At 33.2% G+C, this 21,796-nt stretch overlaps 1 protein-coding gene across 5 annotated transcripts; it reads left to right on the forward strand.

Moving 5' to 3' along the window:
- The first annotated feature begins 1,968 nt into the window (after positions 1-1,968).
- Positions 1,969-20,479, forward strand: LOC133701701 (protein NUCLEOLAR FACTOR 1). 5 transcript variants are annotated; one of them, XM_062125727.1, is made up of 25 exons: positions 1,975-2,193; positions 2,279-2,363; positions 2,530-2,596; positions 3,348-3,439; positions 4,977-5,139; positions 6,965-7,109; positions 7,899-8,022; positions 9,784-9,884; positions 9,972-10,103; positions 11,342-11,422; positions 11,974-12,167; positions 12,764-12,836; positions 13,939-13,998; positions 14,119-14,157; positions 14,265-14,353; positions 14,569-14,633; positions 14,970-15,016; positions 16,491-16,550; positions 17,984-18,055; positions 18,852-18,881; positions 18,961-19,055; positions 19,195-19,300; positions 19,433-19,495; positions 19,656-19,727; positions 19,952-20,479. In XM_062125727.1, exons 2-25 carry the CDS (start codon positions 2,345-2,347, stop codon positions 20,024-20,026), a joined length of 2,064 nt encoding a protein of 687 aa, XP_061981711.1. In that variant the 5' UTR covers positions 1,975-2,193; positions 2,279-2,344; the 3' UTR covers positions 20,027-20,479. The 5 variants fall into 5 exon arrangements, with proteins under 5 accessions (XP_061981714.1, XP_061981711.1, XP_061981709.1 ...); XM_062125725.1 differs by having other exon boundaries at positions 1,975-2,156; XM_062125729.1 differs by having other exon boundaries at positions 1,976-2,193; positions 2,533-2,596.
- The last annotated feature ends 1,317 nt before the right edge of the window (positions 20,480-21,796 follow it).

Consider the following 21,796-nt stretch of genomic DNA (forward strand, 5'->3'; position numbering starts at 1 on the left):
AAAGCGGTAAGAGTTTGGGATTAAAAGATTTGATTCCTTTATGGTTTCAGGTTTGAATCTTGTGGTTGCTAATATGATGACTACTAGAGACTTACATGGTTGTTAACTTCAGGGCTCATGAGATTAGTCGAGATGCGCGTAAACTAACCCGGACATTCATGTTAATCTAAAGCAAAAAAAACTTATTCATCAACAATAACCCCATTTGTCCACAATCAAAACGAGGTTATACAAAAATAGAAAAAAAAATGTTTATTTTCAAATAAAAAGTTCTAGATTCTAATAAGTCTTTGGGGTTTTTTATGGTGAAAAAAGTGTAGTTGTATATTATTATGTTTTGGGTTAAAAAAAAATAAGTGAAGAATAAATAACGACGGCATGTTTTTGTAAATAAAAAATTTTAAATGGAATTTAAAAAATTCATGCATATATCTAATAATTATTTATGAAAAAAAATTATCAATGTTAATCAACCAAATCTATACTTGGGTCATTGACTCAATTAAGTTTAACAAATATTTTTTATAATTTTTTTATTTAAAATAGGCACAAATAAAATAAGAACCAACAAAACATTAAAGTGATTGGAAAAAAATTATGTCAAAACAAATTACGTTGACTAATTAATAATCAATTAAATATCAAGTAGTTAGATTGAAAAAAATAATAAGCAAGAAAAAAAATGGAATTGCAATCAAAGCATGGTCTCTCGAGCTAGGTAGGACCAGGAGCAGCCCACGTGCTTGGGTCTTTTTTTTTAAAAAAATCCTTTAATGCGTTGAAAAAAAGTAGACAACTCGTTGCTTGCACTGCCCAGATTCCAGCAACCTCTAGTCATTGGGAATCAGGTTGGTCTATTTCAGATCAAGAGAAACTCATTTTCAATCATATTTTGACACGAAAAAACAAAAAAAAAATAACACTTCAAACACCTTGTAAATATATATCCCTGGCCCTGGCAACTAGAAAATTAGCTCCAAACCTACAATTAATTCAAAACTAGAATATTTTTCGAGTTCAAATCTATCATTTTAAGCAAGTTTAAGAGAAAAACATCTTGTATAAACTTTTCCCATCAAAAGAAATCTATTAACACCAAAACCACCTGTTTTCGCGGTTGCAATCAATCCCAACTAAGATTTTTTTTTTTTTTACCACCAGAATCCAACAAACTTTCTCTATCTTCTCTCAAATCATGAAAAAAAAAAAAAGAGAAATGAAGTTTGAGATAAAAATTGAATTTCATAAGTTTATAGGGACCGAAAGTTTATAATTTAAAAAGTTAAAGGATCAAAGTATATGTTTAGCCCTAAGTTTAGAAAAACTATTTTTTTACAATATCTTTCATCTTGATCCCCTATCTTTGAATTTTATTATTCCTTGATAAATATGTTTTAATTGACTATTAATTGGAGTTTATGAGTTTACGAGAGCATAATAATAATAATAATAAAATGATAAATCATTATAGCAATTCAAGTGATTTATTTATTGGTGAATGCATGGGAAACAATATTTTCCTCATGAATTATAAAATAATTCTTAATAAATGACTTAACTTAGGTTACGTTTGGAAATGTGGCTGCGGCTACGTTTCTAAAAAAATTGATTTTTTTTTTGTTAAAATTTAATATGATTTGTATGTTTTGGATTGTTTTGATGTGCTGATGTCAAAAATAATTTTTTAAAAATAAAAAAACATTAATGATATGTATTTTCATATGAAAAATTATTTATAAAGCACCCAGAACCTCACTGTTATTGAATCCATCAAATGATTTAAGGCCGGCGAGCCAATGTAAAAACCACGTCTTTTTTATCTCAAAACAATTTTCAAAGGCTTTTTTTTTATTACCACGTGTGAAAACACCCCGCTTGCAACCCACAACACGGGCTTGTTTTAACTATGCTTCAGGTTCCATGACGACCCGACCCCATCCCATTTTTTAATTTTATTTTTATTATGCATTTTGATTTTTTTTTAAAGAAAAACATATTATATCCCTAAACCCTAAAGTTCAAAAAGGCCGATTTCGCTCCCAATTTTCAGAGAAAAAAGAAGAAACCGCTGCTCCCTACCCTTCTCAATTCACTCACAGCCGAATTCAAATTCACGCGCAGCAGAAACCGCGTTTCTCCAGCAGCAGTAGGAGCAGGTTCCTTTAATGAGTTTTTGTTATTTCGCGAAACAAGGTGTTTAATGCAAATAAGTGTGGGTTTGAGATAATGGGTTTTGAAGGAATTCTTGATTCCTTTCTCTGTTTTTGATCTTTTTCAGAAGGAATCAAAGAAAGAGCGCTACAGAGATTCAATTACGTGCAGAAATTAAGCTATTCATTGAAAGATGCCAGCGCCATGTCTCAGTGAGCAACGTCATATTATTATTTTTTTGTTTATTTCTCCATTTTTTCTTAAAAAAATCTTTGAATGTTGGGTGGCAATCCAACTTCATAAGCAGATTGAATTGGTTTTTCATGTGCTTCAACTTTGCTCCAACTTGAATCGGTTAATTGGTAAACTTTTATTAAGCAGGATTGAAGAGGCACAAAAGAACAAACAAATCTTGGGCTGATGGGAAACAGAAACAGAAGAAAAGGTAATCGTTTTATTTGTTTCAATTTATGTTAGTTTCGAAGATTCAAACTGCATTAGACCATTCGAAGTGACCTGACATGAGGTTGATTTGAAGATTGTCCTATGTGTGCTATGTTGCGGCGTAGCTATAAAATTAGTGTAAGAGGTTTGGAATGAAGGGATAAAGGTTATGTGACTGTAGATTTTATATGGGGTTTCTTTTGATAGGTTTGGGAATGGATATTGATTATTTGGTGACTAGATTTCTATGATGCTGTTATTCCAGTTTTCACCTCAAGAAAGTTGAGGTTAATTTTGATTAGTTTGTTGCATGTATTATCAAGTCGGGAGATCCTAGCAGAACTTGGGTTTGTTTGGTGAAATTATTGGCCAGGATTTAGGTAAGCTGGTGGCTATCCATCTTGTTGGAAACAGAAAAGAAAACGGAAACAGATCTAAGTTCCATTGTTTTATTTGTGGTTTGACAGAATCATGTGCGGTATAGTAAGTTTCACCTTTGGGAAATGATAGAACCAAATCTGTTGTGTCGTGTAAGGGTAGTTTATACTATAAATAGGTGGGTGGCTATTGCTATCTTTGCACTCCAATATTTGAAGCTTGTGTGGTCTGTTTTTTGTCAATTATATTTCCTTTTATGGTCCAGGTATTAGTTGGCTGTTGATGATTCCCTCTTCTTCTGAAGTGTAGAATTGTGGTGATCTGGAATGAGGCATTTATGACTAATACTTCACTATATATTGCTTTGATCATAGACCAAGAAAAGAAGGTAAAATTGACTTGGAGGAAGATGTCGCTGGCGACTCCCAATCTCTCAGCATGTTTGAGGAAGATTCTGTTGAAGAAGGTACTATATGATAGTTTTCTTGAAAATTATGCAGGAAAAATAATAAGTTTTCATTGGTTATTTTAGGGATGTTGCTAAAAGTAATATCAGTAATTTAATGCTATTGTTTTTAATCACTGTTAACATTCCTTTTGTTTTAGAATATTGACGAGAGGGGGTGCCCCTATTCAGTATTATTTCTGACTTTGAAACTTGAATGGAGGCTGAAATTGGACATATTTTCATAGCCAGCCATCACTTTTTAGTTATTGTCTTGCTTTTTCTCCCATTTCATCACTACCACTTTTAAACAATTATCAGTTACCAGTGTTCTTGGTTGTGTTAAGAAATGCTAAGATGTAATCAATACTTTCTTTCATGCTGAAGGTTGCTCCTAATAATATCCTAAAGCCCTGTTGGTTACTAGGAGTGAGAATGAGGCCCTTGTTCCCATTTGTAAGGTGTTTGGTTAACAAGGCTAGGACAGGGATGGGTAACTTAATACCTTTTCATTACCAAAAAGGGAGGTGAGTTTGAAGGCACCTGGAACATGGATCTCCATGATATGCAGATGGAAAACAAAAACATAGAGACTTGTTATCTTGGAATATGATACTATTGGTTAGGTTTCTTCATATCAAATACTTGGAAGGAAATGCACTTTTCGATAATGTAAAAACACTTTTTAGGTTCTTTGTTTTTAAATTGGTGTATATTTATGCAAACTGTTTTATGGTAAGAAAATACAATTAATCACTTGGATGTTTTAATTAAATATTTTGAAAAAAGTTAGTTTCATTTTCAATTTGCATGAGATAGCTCCTCAAAAAGAACTAACAAGTCCTTTTAGAATAAAATGAAGATCAAAAATAGGAAAAAACCTTAGTTGAGCAATTTTTTTCTTCTTTTGTTATGCTCAGAATTGGTAGTGCTTTCCATTAATAAAGTTGTAACATGAGATTGCTGAGGTCTCATATGAATCACTTGTCTAGAGGGACCAGTCAATTTTTTTAAAGAAAGTCTGAACAATATGACCATATTCACACTGGCATCAATTTGCAGCCCTCCAGTGGATATTTTCATCAACTATCAAAATGTCCATCATTAGAAAGGAATGATAGGAATTTTAATGGTCAGATTTTCTCAAAACTTGGTTATCACAGATATCTTTTCTCTCTCATTCTGTTTGGCTTTTGGTTCTTGTACATGTGTATCATTAGCTATTTCAATTGGATGAACCAGTTCTTCATTGCGATTTTATGTTTCCCTGAGGAGGATAACTTATTCTCTCATTATAAATCCCTCTAGAGGTCCAATATATAATGATCAGTTGCTGGTTCATGGTTTCTCCTTGTGATATAATTTGATACCATGCTATGCATTCTCACAACTATTTCTTTTCATCTGCCTTTGAATTCATATTTTGTATGAATATGTTGTACTCACCTAGACTGTGCATCGCTCAAGGATTTTTATGTTGCATCTTGCTAATATAAGATGGTTGATGAATCTGTATTTCCCTTCTTTTAATCTTTGGCTTATTAATGTTGGTATGTAGGAAATGATAATGAAAGTGACCTGCAAGAGCATAGAACTGTTGGCATTGTGGATGCAGATGGAGATTCCGATTCAGAAGATATTCAGGAGGCCTCCAACACTGATCAAGAACAAGAATTGGATGTCAAGTCCCAAACTGTTGCAAAGGCACCAGCTTCCAGAAGGTACCTTTGAATGGCACTGCTCCTTATATGATTGCTTATAACTGTTATTAATTACCATCATCATTAAGATTGTTTGGCAACTGATATATTCTATGTGGATGGATGCAGCTAAACAACACTACTTCAACGGTTGTTTGACACATTTTTTCAATTCCTTTTTTTATGACTTGGGTTGGTGAATTGGTAATTCTTATAGTCAGAGTGGAATCTTCTTTTTCATAGTAATTGTTGTTTTTTGAATCTTACATGTATTATGATGGGCTTAATTTACAAATGAATTTGCAAAATGGAATTAATGGAAGAGGTATTCCCATAGAATAGTATTTGGCTGGAAAAGAATTGATGTGTTCATTTATTTCTTCAGTTGCTGGCATGGAAGGCTTTGAATGAACTCACAATGCATTCCATTCTAGAGTTCATTTTTATTTGTATAATGTTTGAATGAACAGAAGTTTGGTTCTTTCCAATATGTGAATCTAATAAAAGGTAGATATTGTGTATACTTTGAAAACAAGTGTTGTGTGTACTTTGAAAATAAATCTGGTTGTCTGTACCTTTACTTTTTTATTACATATTGTTAAACTTGAAATTTTTGTGGCATGTAATTTTCATGGGAACTTGCACAAATTCACAGAGTTAGATTATGGCAATACCGCTGAAACCGTAAAATGAGATTTATTGAAGATAGGCTATTTATTGTAGTGCAGTCATGTCTGCTTGTTTTCATTCAATTTCTTGTCCCTTTTAATATGATGAAGTGCATTTTGGATAGTTTTCCCACATGTTTCAAGTACCTTCCACTTGTAAAGTCTATACATCAACTTGATTTATGTGGCTGAGAAGTAAGTGAAACTTTAGAGAGACGTGTGTGTGATTTAGTGATGAGTGAAGTATCACCTAGTCAAGATGGAAAAGACCTTTTGACTATAGAAAAGGGGATTGAAGTGTCAGCAAATTGGATTAATTGGTCTTTATTGCAGTGATGGCTATGGAGGTGTAAAGAGGAGTTCACAAGGGAGGGTAAAAGAATACAAAATAGGGGCTGAACTACAATTGCATTGATAGTGAGGTAACTTCAGGGGTTGTGTTTTGGATATGACCATTTCAAATGGTTGGAATGCTTGTGCATGGCACATTGCTTTTAAAGGTAATCGACCATGAAAGTATGGTGTGGGGAGAAAGGTGCTTTCAGGCTTTTTATGAATAAACAACTATAAGTTGAATGTCATGTTTTTGGCAAGTTTTAGGCAAATGGCATTTTAAGAAATGCATAATTTCCACTCTCATCACTTTGGCTTGACTCTACAAGTGCATAAGAAGAATCATCCAACAAAAGTCAAGGATAGACTTATTTATGTATGGCCAGCATTTATAAAATCTTGACCAAGGTTTGGCCAATTGTCATTGTTGTGTAGTAAGATGATTCTATTTCCCAAATTGTGTATGAGGTTGTGGATGATGCTGAGAGGAGAGAGAGTGAATGAATTATTTTTGAACTTGTCTTTTAAACAAGCTTAGAGATGGTACATTGGAATCTCATAGATAATATGATGGGGTCTTGAGCAAAATGGTCAACAAGGGTTTGGCTCTATGCAGTTGATATTCTCCTTTTGTTGTTCATCACTACTTGTGCTACAGAGTGTTCAAATAAAAATATGATTGTTATTATATACATTTGGATAGTTTCATTGCTGAATATGGTGAATTATTTATTACAATCCTTAAACTGAAATGAATAAATACTTTGACTTCTCTATGGAACTTGTATGTTTCTTGTCCTCTTGTAAGCTTTTCATGAAATTCAAGTATAATTGTCTTTGTGCAGCTCTTTCCATTCTCACTTAGAGTATAAGTTACCAGAAACTGAGGTAGAGGATCTGTTGAAGAAAAAGTGGAAATATCAATGGGATGTGCCTGCTTTTGGCATGCCAAATTGCAAGTGGGTAGGAACAGGAGAGTGTTTTCTGGAGGTAATTTTCATACTGTCTGTCTCCAATCTATTATTTATCGTCTACATACAACATATAGGTGAGATAAAAAGAAAAGGGGATTATGGAATGCAGAGTGGGTGTCCTCCATTAAGAATTCAAGTAGGAACCATGCAAATGAAAATCAAGAGACTTGTTGAAGCATCCTTTTAAATGCATTGAAACAGTGCAAAAATAAAAATAAAAAAATGACACCAAATACTTACTATCCCACATCAACCACTTGGAGGAGTAAATTTATAAAATTCTTGAAATTGGCTTCATAAAATTACTCCAAAACAAACAAATTGTGGTACATCCTTTGTAGATTTATGTAAATTATGAGGCCTTTTCACTATTTTAAATATGCCTCGGAATTCTTAGTACATTGTGATTAAATGGAGAGGATAAATGAAGAAGATGATGCGATAGAAAAAAGGGAGGTTCCAATTTAATGGTTTGTTTATATAGGATTTTTATGTTGTCATAATTTTTATTTGAAGTGTCTAAATATATGCCCTTCCCCCACAAATATATGCCATTTAAATAGTGGTCCAAGGAGATATTAGTCATAAATATCAAGAGAAAAAGAGAGATGATGGTCATAAATATCTATGATATTTTCTTTAATGTGGAGGGGTTTCTATTAGTCATTCAAACTTTTGAGCGATCCCTAATTTTCACTACTTCAGGGATTGTTATTGTAATTACCTTGAATGTTAAAAGTGTTAAGGTTATAGAAGATGCAGTTTGTTAATTATGCAACCATGTTCATTTATTACTTTTGTGCAGGTAGCTAACGTAAACTCTGATTGTGGTCTCAAGCAAAGGTTATATAAACACTGGTTGGATGTGTGCAGGACATCTGGCAACAATGATTTTCATTCATCTCCACAGAGATTCTTCTTCTCTCTTTGTAAGCCTCATCATGGTTTTATAGATGATCTTTATTTATTTGGCTGCTCCTATCTGCATTTTAATGGTATATATTTATTTAGATTCATGATGTCATAATTTATAAGCATTTAGGGTACTAGAGAACTTTATATCTCTAGTTTTCATATCTATGGTTAGTGAAAAGCCCATGTGCCTCAACCTTTATTTTTATGAATAATAGACAGCCAATTTTGACAAACATCCCCTATGCCATTACCTTTTATTTTTAAAATGTTAAATTGCCAGTTCTAGTGAACACCTCAATTCAGTGGTTTAAATTGTTTGAATTGTCCCATTTATTCTGTCTTTTGTGATCTCCTCTTTGAGTCTTGCAGAGTTTAATCTTGAAATAAAAATTCGAAGAGCAAATACCATTCCTCATGTGTCAGCTATGCCAAGGGTGCCTTACAAGTGTGCTGAAAAACCATCTGATGCTAGTAATCAGAACAGATTGGTGGAATACCAATTCTGCTTGCTCTTAGATTGTTTTAGCATCACAGCATTTGACTTCTTAGAATGTCCAATCATTCTATCTGAACTTCATGTTTTTGTAGGTCTGGGGTTGGATACAGAAAAACTAGGAATACAAGGGCTACTTGTGTGATAGATATATGGGAGAAAGGAAATTGATTGACAGGACCTAGCACCTCACTAGGTTCCCTAAACAACGTGCATAGAACTCCTTGAGATCATGCCCTGGAGAAGATATGCAGATCACACCAAAATACTTTAATGTCAATACATGAATATTTCTGCAATTTTCTTCTTGAAAGCATGTAAATATCAGCATTCACATTAACAAGAAATATACTGCAGATCTTGATCATCAAGAAGTTTGAAATTTATGTAATCTCATATAAAAAAATCAGTAGAATGTTATGGCTTCTGAACCTGGATAAGTTTTCATAGGTGTCGTTTTTCGGAAGTGCTTTTCTTTTATTCCTATTCATTATGGGGTTATATTAGTACTTTGGTGCCTATGTAAGAGCAAGTATTTAGTATTTGGTGCCTGTATAAAAGCACCTATATGGTGTTTAGGAGGGCTGTTATCAATGATCCATTTGAGAGTATTGATTTCATGTATCTTTCCTTTTCATTTGCGTTTCTATTTATACTCTCAACTCTCCTTCTTAATTACTCCTCTCGTTCTCCTATGCCAATGTTTTCAACACCCACTTGTGAGCATCTCACTTTGGTTCCCTATGAAAATATATGATTTAGTAATTGGAAACATGATTTTTTCACATTTCTAGAAATATTGGTAGGAGATGGATCTATTCACATGTTCTAGTCTAATTACACCACCATCCTAATTAGTTTAGGAGGCACAATTAATAACGTAGGAATGACGAGAAATATGACATGTTTAACTTGATATAGAGAATGAGAGATAACCATAATTTGTCTAAATATAAACGTAAATGATGAGAAGGTTTGAGACCATATAGTTGCTCAAATCAGATTTTAATCCTTGTCAAATATTTGAGAAAAAGCTTGTTGGAGTTTTATCCAAAGTATTTTTTGTATGCTGTTTTATTGCAATAATTACATGTTGCTTTCTCCATCTCTGTCATTTATCTGCTTGACTTAGTTTTGATGCATCTGCTATTATATTTTTTCTTGTTTGATGACTTTTCAATCATATTACCAAAAATGTATGACCATGGACTTTATTCTGTAAATAGTTTATATTTGCTTTCTAGTATTGTGCATAAGCCCCCCTTATTTTTTTTTTCACTAGGCAATAGCTACAGAGATATTTTGCACTGTAACAAGAAGCCTTTTTACCGCAAGGGCCTAAAAGAAGACTTGGCCATCATGGATGCATACATTATGCACTGTGTATGTGAACTTCCCTTCTCCTAGAGAGTTTCCATTATTTTTGTTGTCTAATGGTCTTAATTATTGTGAAATGAAAACATCATGCAGCTAAATCACATTTTCAGAACGAGAGATCTTGTGACCAAGAATGATTCAAAAGTGGGCAAGCATTGGGAGAATGCTAAGGATGAATTGCTTAGTGGTGATGAATTCCTTGATCATGGGTTTACCCGTCCAAAGGTAGTGTGGAGTGGTTTCCATTGATCTGTATGCAATGCTAACTGCATGTGAGCAGTATTCAAGCTTTGCAGAGCTGGATTACAAATGCTCATAAGACCAATGCATCCCAGCATCAACCCCTGATAATGTCAATATCACTTTGACACATATTTGTGTATCATATAAATATTCCGATAATGTCAATATCACTTCTATTAAAAATATATCACTTTGACACATGTTTGTGTATCATATAAATATTCATCTTATTGTTTCTGTGCACTGTCAATTGTGGAAATTCTGATTCACATAGAGATGCATGGCAGTGATTGCTCACATACACATATATGCTCATTGTTGATTGCAGACATAACTACTCTTCACTTGTCATGATATGTTTTGCAATTGTATTTTTCCTTTGTATCATCTAGGTTTCACCACCTTTGCAAAAAGAAAAAAAAAAAGTCAGAAATGCCATTGTAGTCATTCTTATGAGCCAAATTATGGATTCCGTATCAATTGCAAAATTGTGCTTTGTAGGCATGGAAAGACCTGGCTATATGAGAGCATATAGGCCAGACAAAGATCTCAATTCTGTGTGCATTGTAGGATGTTTTGTTATTGAGACAGGACCATTGTTTACAAAAGCCATTCTTCCCTTTGAGCCAAAAAAGTTCTTTAGCTTTCAATAAAGAATCACCCATGTAGTTTTATTCAAACATGTCTCAAACCATTGAACTTTCATTGAGGGGTACAACACAAAAATGAGCTTCGTCTCCCATGAGTCTTTGGAATTGGGTTTGCCATATAAAATGTTTAGTTTCATCTTTCACATGGAAAAGCTTCGGTTAGTTTTTATCTTAAGCATGTTTATTTATGATGCGTCATTCAATATTGTGTTTAAATGTTGGCATAGTTTTCTGGAAATCAATTAATCAGAGGGAGAAGCATATGTAAGTTTGAGGCTGCATGAACCAATAAATTCTGTCTCATGGAGCTCTAGACCCATTATTATCAATGCTTAATTTTGTACTGAATTGGTTTAGAGTGGCCAATTTTCAAGATTTACAATTTAACGAGCTACTATCAAATAATTCATTTTCAGCCAGCTAACTTGCCTTGTAAGAAACATACCATCGATTGAAAAGATAAAAGCAATTGAATTTTGTCACCTTTTTCTCCTTTCTCATACCACTTATTTCTAAATCGGTATGTTTACTTGCTTCTTCAGAAGGGATTGTTTTAATTCTGTATTACAGGTTTTGATCCTACTGCCCTTTAGAAGCATTGCAAATCGTGCTGTTAATAGGCTAATACAACTGACCCCCGGAGCTTACAAGGTGATAGTTCCTTGCTTTCATTAATTGTAATCATTCTTTAAACATGGTTTACGATGCTATTTAACAGTAATATTTACTGAACTTGCATCACCAGCTAATCCTGAATACTTTGGGTGCCTGAATTGACATATAAGGTGGCCTACTTGACTTTCGGTCTCTCAGATGTAGAAATATTTGATTTGTAAACTACTTTTGACGTGCTGATACATGCCTGTTCTTCCTCTTACTATTGGTTTTTTCATTAACAAGTGCAGTGAAGGGCATAAGGTTCAATAAATGTAGCCTTATACCAAACTTCTCGAATAGGTCTTTATTTTTTTACTAGTAAGAAAATTGTTTTTTTTTGAATCCACATTCAACTTAGTATGTTTTGAAGATTGATTCTCATATTTGAACAAGCTTTTCTAGGGTTTTGTACAATCTCATAAATGAAAGTGGTTGCTTATTCTGCATATGGTACACTGTTGAAAAAAACTGATAAGCTGTTGAAGATTTTATTTCCTTATGCTTAGAATAAAGATTTCAAAGTATACACTTATCTATTTTCACAGGTTAATGTGGAGCACATGAGTCGTTTCTCGAACGAGTTTGGAAATCACGATGATGAAGACAATGTTAACACCAATGAGTTAACTGGAAGTGTTAAAAACTCAAACTCCCAGAAGTCCTCAAAACCACCTGACCATCAAGCACTTTTTGATGGAAATGTAGATGATAAATTTATGATAGGCATTAAATTTACAAGGTAAATTACTTTCTTGTATAAAGCAGGCCGATTGATATTTTTATGATGTGAAAAAACCATCAATGACTGAGTTTTTGTATTTGATTTACTGAGCTATTCGTTTTGTCCTAAATTTACTTATGGGAGTTTTCTGCTCAAGTCATTTAATCCTTTATTAGCAACTGCCTAGTTTGGGAAGGTGGTCATGATCAGGATTAGAAGTGGTTCAGAGAAAGGTTAAATGGATTTGGAATTTGGCTACCTGTTGCCAAGATTGTTAATACCTTTGCACACTTCAAAAAAAATTCTGAGATTAAAATTTTGCAATGATAAGAGACACAACTGGCTATTTGTATGCTCCTTAATTTTCTTCCTTTGGTCATTTCTTTTTATTCGGTAGGATCTGCACGTTCTCATTGACTATTTCTATGTTTCGCTATATGTTGAGTCAATTTGAGTGCCCAATCCTCATTCAATATGGTGAAAAGAGGAGAGGTTACGTGCTGGCCTTTTTTGCAAAATCGTTTCTTGATACAGAACTGTTTTCAGGTTATTCAATTTTCTGCATGGCCTTCATCTTATGTAATACTTTTTTTTTGTCCTTTGATCTTTTGTAGGAAGAGCATTAAGTTATATAGTGATTTCTATTCCTCAGACTTGATAGTCGCTTCTCCCTTGGCATTGCTGAAGGTAAATTTCCACCCTGCACACAATTTTTTTGTTCTTTAGACTATTCTAAATGTCAAGGTGAAGGATGGTAATTTTTTAATGTAGGATAACAACTTGTTCTTTACTGTAAAACATGGATAAATTCATGGAAGAAGAGGGTATATAATGGTTCTTGATATCATGTGGCATAAGTGTTGTCTAATGGCCATGTCAAAAAGCTTTAGTATCCTTTAGATTACACATAAAAAGGTGATCACTTAATTGAATATAATATTTGCTTTCTTCTTCCTTTCTTTTTTGGGTGGCAAAGAAGATAGTGAGAAAGAGAGGTCCATGCATGAGAATCATTTCTGAAGTGTCTGATTTAAAATGAGCCAAGGCAGTAGGAGTGTTGGAGAGAAAGAAGGTGGTGGCAATATTGAAACCAACAGTTTAACTGATTTTAAGATTCTTTTCTTTCCTAATTCTAGTATTTCTTCCTACCTAACACCAACGAGCCATGATAGTGGCTGATTTAGCAGATGCAGGCTACTGTGAAGACTGCACTCAGAACATATTTGAACCGCTAAAACGTTTATGATATTTTCATTCCTTTTGACCAAATGTCTTATCTGCTGCTGTTGAACTCATAGGCCCTCTGATACAACCTGTTACAGATGTGGAATCAATCCTCTTGGATTTTGATAGGTCGTTATTATGTTATGGGAAACAATATATTTTCCAAGTAGAATGTTCAGTTCCCTTTCTAAGTATGTGCGACAAGATTGATGATTGCAATATTTAATGTTTTCTGTCAGTTGTTTGTCCTTTTGAACCAAGTTTAATGAATTTGGTTCATTTCTCTATTTGGGTATGATGCCTAGAGCTCCTTGTTCTGAGGTGCTGGTGGCAGTCATGATCTTAATTATCAAAACCATAATTATTTGGGGGAAAACACATAAAAGAAAGCTTGAGATTTCATAACTTCCAGCAAGAAGCTGCGAACAGTTAAGCTTCCCTGCTTCATAAATTGAGTCTCTTTCACATTATACTCATGTGATTCTACAGTTTTTATGCCATAGATTAGCAGATTTCTTGTAGTTTTCTCTTAAGCAAGTAACTGACAACACATCATTCTTGTCAGAAAATTGAGGAAGCTAAACGTGACAAGGAAAAAGATGTGGATTATCTTTCTTCTATAGAGGTAAGATCTTTTTACTTGCTTGTTGGTTATGTCTGTGTCCTTAGATTTTATAATATCTGTTTTTCACGATGATTAGTATGCTTAAAACTAATGGAAAGATTATGTTTGTTGGACAAATAGGTTCTTATCATTGATCATGCGGATGTTATAGCAATGCAGGTAGATCATGAAATATACTGGCTTGTATTTTTTTGGTTGCTTTTCATATACTTAGTAGAATGTGATTCCCATTTTGTTCTTTTCACTTTTTGATGAATGATATCCAGAATTGGGCCTTCCTTACATCAGTTCTTGAACAATTGAATTGCATTCCTTCTAAGCAGCATGGGACTGATATAATGCGCATTAGAAAGTGGTATGTTGACAGTTTCTACTATTTTTTCAATGTTGACTGTGAACTTTCCTATTAGATGGGGATGGAGGATTATGTTCTGTCATTTGCAGAATGTTAAATGATAAAATCTTAGATGATGTTTTAGAATGCATAGTGAACGTTTAGTTTTGTTTGAATTGAAATTTACCTTTTCTTCTTTAAATGCTTTGGTTGATGATGGCTGTTTTTATGTTCAGGTATTTGGATGGACATGCCAGATTTTATCGGCAAACAATTGTTTTAGGTTGTTATGCAAACCCAGGTAACTTGATTCTTACTTTGTATCTCCTACTACATTATTGATTTTAGTACTTTGCCTGCTTAATCACCTACAGTAAATCAAGGCTTTATTCTGAATTCTGTGTTGCAAGTGTTTTCCCTTAATCATGTAATTCATTAAGTGTAGAGTGAATGTTTGATTGGTTCAATTTGTGGGTTTGCAGCAACTTTTGGATGACATGGATCTATGATTGTAAAATTTTGTTGCTTTTAATCAATTATGTGCATGTCACTCATGCCAAGATACTACTTATATCATACCCTCTACACAAATATTGATGAGAAGTACAAATAACGCATATGTGGTTTCTTGTTCCAGACATTAACGCTTCCTTCAATCGTCAATGTGTAAACTACCGAGGAAAGGTATGCTAATTGTTCTCCATTTTTATTTCTTGTGCTTGCTGTGCACATCGTGGTCTAGGTGGTGTTTTTCAATGCCTTTGGGTTATTAAGGCTTGAGAAGCTATTGCTGAATGGGAAGGGTGTATTGGAAGACAATTTCTGGTGAAAGTTTAAATTAACCTGTTGCCTTAATTTGTCTCATCCACAAGGGACTATTTTTGGTGAAATTAGAAATTTAAATCCAACATTGTTAGATATAGGTGAGTAACAAAGGATATTTAACTATCAAGAGTAAGCATAGCGTCTCACATCTCTCCTCCAATCACTCTTTTTTTCCCTTCTGGTGACAAACTAAATAGTGTACATGGATGTCATTTGGCATATGTATCACAAGCAGACATACTGTCAATAGTGTGCCTATTGTTCTTCACTTCATTTTTTTCAATAGCAATACAGTCATACAATAAAACTATTTTTCCTTTTGATCTTAATTCTGATCATCCAATAATCTGAAATTGGCAATATTTATGAGGTTTGGTTGTATGAGTTTTGAATTAGGAGTTTTTTTTTGTTTTTGTGCATCAAATTAGATCCAAACTTCAGCGACTTCTATCAAAAACTTGATAAAGAAAAATAGGTTAAGAAAAAGAGGACTTTAACATGAAACCTAGATCTTAGTTTCCAAGCCAAAGGTTGGATTTCCATGGATAGATCTTAATCAGCATCAAACAGTAAAGGTCCGTGACTTGATATGGTCATGCTTTCAGGGTCTCCTAGCGGTCCTGGTCACTAGTGTGACCTGACAAAACCCACTAATAAACTTTCTTTTGCCCAATTAAAGCTTATATTACGTTCTGTTTGGCAAGTTCCAGCAGGGATTGATGCCAAGCAGTCATGTTTCCCTTTGAATCAGTGTTTTTAACATGTGATTTCCCAATGTCCCATTTGCTTTCATCGAGCAAAAGCATTTTCTTTCTGGTATTTTAAACTAATCTTGATATCAAGGTGGATTTGGTTTACAATGTTGTGGAATGCCATGAAAGGATCCAAATTCCCGATCCCAACTAGTCTGGAATTAAGGCTTTGCTTGCTGTTTTTACTCTCGTGCTAGTGTTTTTGTTAGAATTTTTCACGATATGATTATGTTTGCTGAGCCTGATGGGTTTTGATAGTTCAACATCATCCCACTAAACAGTGGATGACTTGTTTATTTGTTCCATATTTTAATATACTCCTATTATTTTTTTAATAAGTATTACTTTGCAATTTTTTTCTTACTAGTGTATACTTTGTTTATGTACGTGCTGTTACTCATTTGCACGTGAGTTTTGGATCTTCTAGCAATAAATGCATTGTATTGTTCTTCACCTTTTCGTTTTAGAAAATTGATAATTTTTGCCATCTTTTTATGTAAATGAAGTACATTTCTTTCAGAAATATTTTATTCAGCTGTCTTGCAAATTATGCAGTAGTCACTTTTAAGTAATAATGACAGGTAAAGTTGATATGTCAGTATAAAGGTGTTCTTCCAAAAGTCTCAGACCAAGTACGACAGGTATGCCTTCCTTGTCTCGTTTGTTTCATTGCTTAAATTTGTAGGTATGTGATGAACTGGCCACTTTCAGATGTCATTTGTTTGTTTGTCTTCCCTCATTTGTTTTCTTTCCAAGACAAATAGAAAAAGAAATTCAGAAAACTCTGTAAAGGGTATTTGAAGTGCGGCAGAAATGAAAACCAATAGAATGCACACCTGGTTCTCCATGTTGCCTTATATATATCAACAGAGGAAATTTTGCTCAAAGAGATGTAGTTACAACAAGGAGGATCTTCATTGAGACCAGGAAAAATTGATACAGAACAGCCTTCCTTTATGATGCTATAAAAAGTTATCCTACCTCAGAACAGCAGTCTCAATTTGGAACAGCCCTTAATTATTTGGGATTTTCTCTCCATTTAAATATTTCATATACTGACTAGCATAGCCCAATGCTCAGAAAAACTGCAACTCTTGCCTTTCCCTGAACCTACAAAGAGCAGCAACATGTCCTCCATCTTATTCAGGACCACCCAAGAGTCTCCAAATTCCACTAGTAAATTGTTTCAAACGGCCATATTTTTTAAAAAGAGACACACACACACATCTATATGTATATATATTCTGTTAGAATTATTGCATCATCTTCTAATTTGTCATATTGCTTCTGTTTTCCTTAAAGTTTCAAACTAAACCTGTTTTATATTCTGTGGGATAATCCATAGCAAACCGGGAAATAAGAAAAACATAGAGCTGTGCATCATAAGAAAATATGTATACACGATGTGCATGCGAATTGATTTTTTAACAAGATTTGTGCATAATTCAGGTAACCTGCATTGTTATGGACAGTTGTGTGATAAAAGTAATAACAATGACAGTAATAAAAAGATGACGATGAAAGATGGGATCTGGGTTACTTGTTAATGATCACATGTTCCCAAAGCTCAATCTTCCATTACTGTGGTGACCCCTTCTCTGTGAGAAGAGGTCTAATTAGTGTACTGTTTTGATAGGAAATGAGCCTACAATTAATAATTGGAAGAATGCTTATAATGAAAAAGATGGTAAAGGCATTTCCACGTTGTAGATGGTAAAATCAAAAGTGTCTACAATTATTAATAGGAAGAAACCAAAATACAAGGGCGTTTTTGTTCAAAGTCAGTCATGTTTTGTCACAGAGTAGGTTAGAACTATATACATTTGTATGTGCTCCACACATAATGAGTTTTTTAGATCAAAGAATTGTTCATGTGATTTTCTAGCCCTTTTCCAATGGTTTTGTGCAGTTTTGCAATTCAATTGCTCATTGCGAAATTTAAGCTGTTCTTAACTGTGTTGCCTATTTTGTTAGAAGATAACAAGTTTGCATTTCTGATCTATGGCTGAAATCTGATAGAACCATTTAGTTTGGTTTTGTTGCTAAATGCTTTTGTTCATCTTCGTCCTTGAAGATTTATCAGCGATTTGATGCAGACTCTGTGGCAGAAGCTGACAATGCTCGACTTGACTACTTTGTTCAGAAGGTCGGTCTGGAATATATATATATTTTACATTTCAACTGTGGATATGCAAATTTTTTTTTTTGTGGATAGAACATTTAATAGCATCTCTCTTATCACTGGTTGTTTGCTTCTTCTAATGAACCCACAAGATGTCAAGATATCTAATATATTTTTTGTTATTGCACCAACAAAGTCTCTAGCCTTTAACTATTGAATTGAGGACCAGAAAGGCGACAAGCAGCAAATTTTTTTTTTGCCAATGTGATGGTGGAAAAATTCCCAACAGGAAGGGAAGGGATAGTTTCTAATCCCATCACTGTATAAAGAAACAGAAACCAATAAAAAAAGTACAACTTGACAGAAATATGTTACATTATTTTGTTAGTTAATACATTGGGGTTGCATTTAAGACGGAGATGAAAAAATGAACCACCCACGATTTAATTTTACTTGCATTTTCCCACCCTTATATTTAAGAAAGAATAGATGTAATCATAGCATTTAACCATCTGGAGGAACAAGTCATCAATATCCTACTTTTTACTTCCTGTTTGGTGTAAGATGGAGACAGGCATGCATCCGCTGTTTTAACCGAGTATACAATTGTTGTATGCTAAACCCAATTCTGTGTTAGTGTGTGTACTTTGTCAGAAGTTGACTCATGCATTTCAGTGCACACACACTCTCTCACAAGTGGATGGGGATTTCTCAGGGGTGAGAAAATGAATGGCATTTCAAGAATTCTGTGATTGATTAGTACAAGATTCTCTTCTCATTTGCCACAAATATCAGGATGTTGATATTTTTTCTGATGCAGGTGTTCCCAAAAATTAAAGATTCAGATGAGGTAAATATATTGATCAATTTTAGCATGCACTTGCTTTGAGATAATTGCCATTGTTACCTTTACATGAAATTTCTTGCAGGGTGGGGTTATGCTATTTATTAGTTCTTACTATGAATATGTTCGACTTCGTAACTTTTTGAAGTCGCAGAATGCATCCCTGTGTCTGCTTGGAGAGTAAGAAGCTTCTCCTTTTATTTGTTGTTCCTTTTTATCTGTTGTGTTATGTCTGTTAATTTATCTGTCCTGCATTATGCAACATCACTTTCCACTTTAGTTTGCAATTGCAATAACCCACATTGGCTTTGATCTTTAGCTACGCCGAACCAAGGGATGTCACTCGTATGCGGAATTGGTTTCGTAATGGAGAAAAGAAAATCATGCTTTACACAGAAAGATTTCATTTTTACCGTAGATACAAGGCACGGCATTTCTCTTTTTAACTGCTAGTTACTTTTCTTGCTCCAACTATTATTTCTTTTAGTCTTCTTCCAACACAAGACTGGTGTTTAGCATTATTAAAATCATGGATCCTTCTTTTTCATGATGAGTAGATTGGTGGTGTTCGAAATTTGATCGTCTATTCTCTCCCTGAGAGGAAGGAGTTCTTCCCGGAGGTGAGCATGTTTCCTGTGAAATTGGTAGCTTTGACTGTCATTATTCTGCAAACTAATTGAAGCATTACTTTGAAGTGAACTACTTTTTCACTTAGCATGGAATCCATCTTTGCTATCTCATTAACCTTCAAGTTTTCTTTTCGTCTTTATTTTTTGATAGGTTGTCAACATGCTTGAAGGGGCTGATGACATGACATGCACTGTGCTCTTTTCTCAGTTCGATCAACTCCAGGTAACCTATTGATTTATCTGGATCTGTTAGTACATTGGTTGTGCAGGGTTGTTTGTATGTTTTTTTTTTTTTTTTTTTTTTTTTTGTGTGTGTTTGTGTGGGTGTATGGAGGGGTGGAGGAGTGGCACCATAAACTGGTAACTTCTACCTCCCAAATAATGTTCACACATCCTCCGTGAGCCGTAGTTTGTTGATACAATCTGTTCTGTTCTTGGATGTTGTAGCTAGAGAGAATTGTTGGAACTGCTTCTGCAAGAAGAATGATCACCTCAGAAAAGGGTGTCTTTGTGTTCTGTTGAAATGCTTCTCCTGGCGCAAAAAGATTCTCCAAGTATGAAATACATGGGTAAAACCCTAAAAAGGTTCCATTGTTCAGCAAGACCTGGGCATGGACATGAGATTCAATGGGAAAGGAGCAGCTTAAAGAACTACCGCAGGTATGAAACTTTGCAAGAGGACTCTTCCTTTAAGATTCAAAAGCAGGAGAATAAAAGAGCTCTTCTCAACAGATGCAGAAAGAATCATAGATCATTTTGCTTCATTTTTCATTATGATCATCGTTTTCCGTGTTCCTTTTAGTACTTTTTTTTCGGTTTCTTGGAATAGTTGCTTAGGATCCCAAGATCATGCCTTTCTGCAAAGCATGTTTCTTTTGTATTGAATTTCACCCGTCAAACAGATTTCTTTTTGAAGTAAAATATGTCTGCAATCCATATTGATAAATTTAAAAATCTTAGCTTCACATAGTATTATATCTTCTCTTGATCATTATGATCCGATCTTATAAATTTTCTTATTTGTTTTCGGTGGACGAGAATCTATAATCAACTTGATGCGTACATGTAATTTGCAAAATATTGGATTTCTTATTTATTTATTTTTATCTCTTCAAGGGGAGATGAAATGATGATTAAAAAAGCATAAAAAATGAAAGAAACTAATTAATTTTTTTTAGTTTTTTTTGCCAGGGAGGTTGGAATTGAAAACTAATGATAAAACATTTGCCTTTTCCTTTCAAGAAATTTAAGAATAATCTTTGGGACTTAACCTCATTGCTCTTATCAAACTCAATCTGAATTAATCATTGTTTTTAATAAAACCACGTTTTGTTTTGTTAACCTTCCTTAATGCTAACTTGAATTTGTAATTGTGATTTATGTTAAATTAAAATCTTGGTTAGGGTTAAGTTTTGGATCTGTATGAGAATATCGTAGTGTTTGCTCTTAGTGTTTTATTTAAAAAATCATCAAATTAATTTTTTAAGTGTTTTAATGATTTTAATAGGTTGATATTAAAAATAAAAAATATATATATAAAAATCATTTTAATGTTTTATCACAATACCAATAAGCTAAGTTTAATTTAATAATAATAAATTATAGAAAATTGTGTGAGATATATATATATATATATATATATATATATATATATATATATATATATATATATATATATATATATATATATATATATATATATATATATGAAAGGATATTGTTGTTATACAACTAAATTTTATTTATAAATTATTTTTCCATTCCAAAATCCTTTTATTAAAAACGAGAAAAACCTTTAAAATTTAAAGTCTTGTTATATATTAAATGCCCATTAGAATTTCTTAGACTTCATAACTCTTGGGTTTAATCTTTTAGTTTTTCATTATACTTAAATTTCTTAGTATCCTTTAATATTTTCATTCTTTTATTCTATAAATACACTACTTGTTTTGTATTCTAAATATTGAAAAAAATATAAGAAAAGATATGAATTTCTTTTTAAAATTTTAATCGGAATATGTATGTTTTTACTTGTTTTTTATTTTTTAACACGTTATTAACATGATCACTCAAATTAATTTATATTGAAATCTTGACATGCATGAACTCCTATGTTATGTGACTTGTTTCAATTTTAATGTTTTCTTTCTTTTCATTATTGTTCATATTTTATGGAATATATTTGGTTCTGGAACTTATTTTAACATATTTTTTTTTATTCATCATGATTTAAAGTTCCTGAATAATTAATATTGTAAGTTCTTGAAGAATTAAATAAATTAAATATAGTTC

This window comes from Populus nigra, chromosome 8, assembly GCF_951802175.1.
Source record: "Populus nigra chromosome 8, ddPopNigr1.1, whole genome shotgun sequence".
Classification (NCBI taxonomy): domain Eukaryota; kingdom Viridiplantae; phylum Streptophyta; class Magnoliopsida; order Malpighiales; family Salicaceae; genus Populus; species Populus nigra.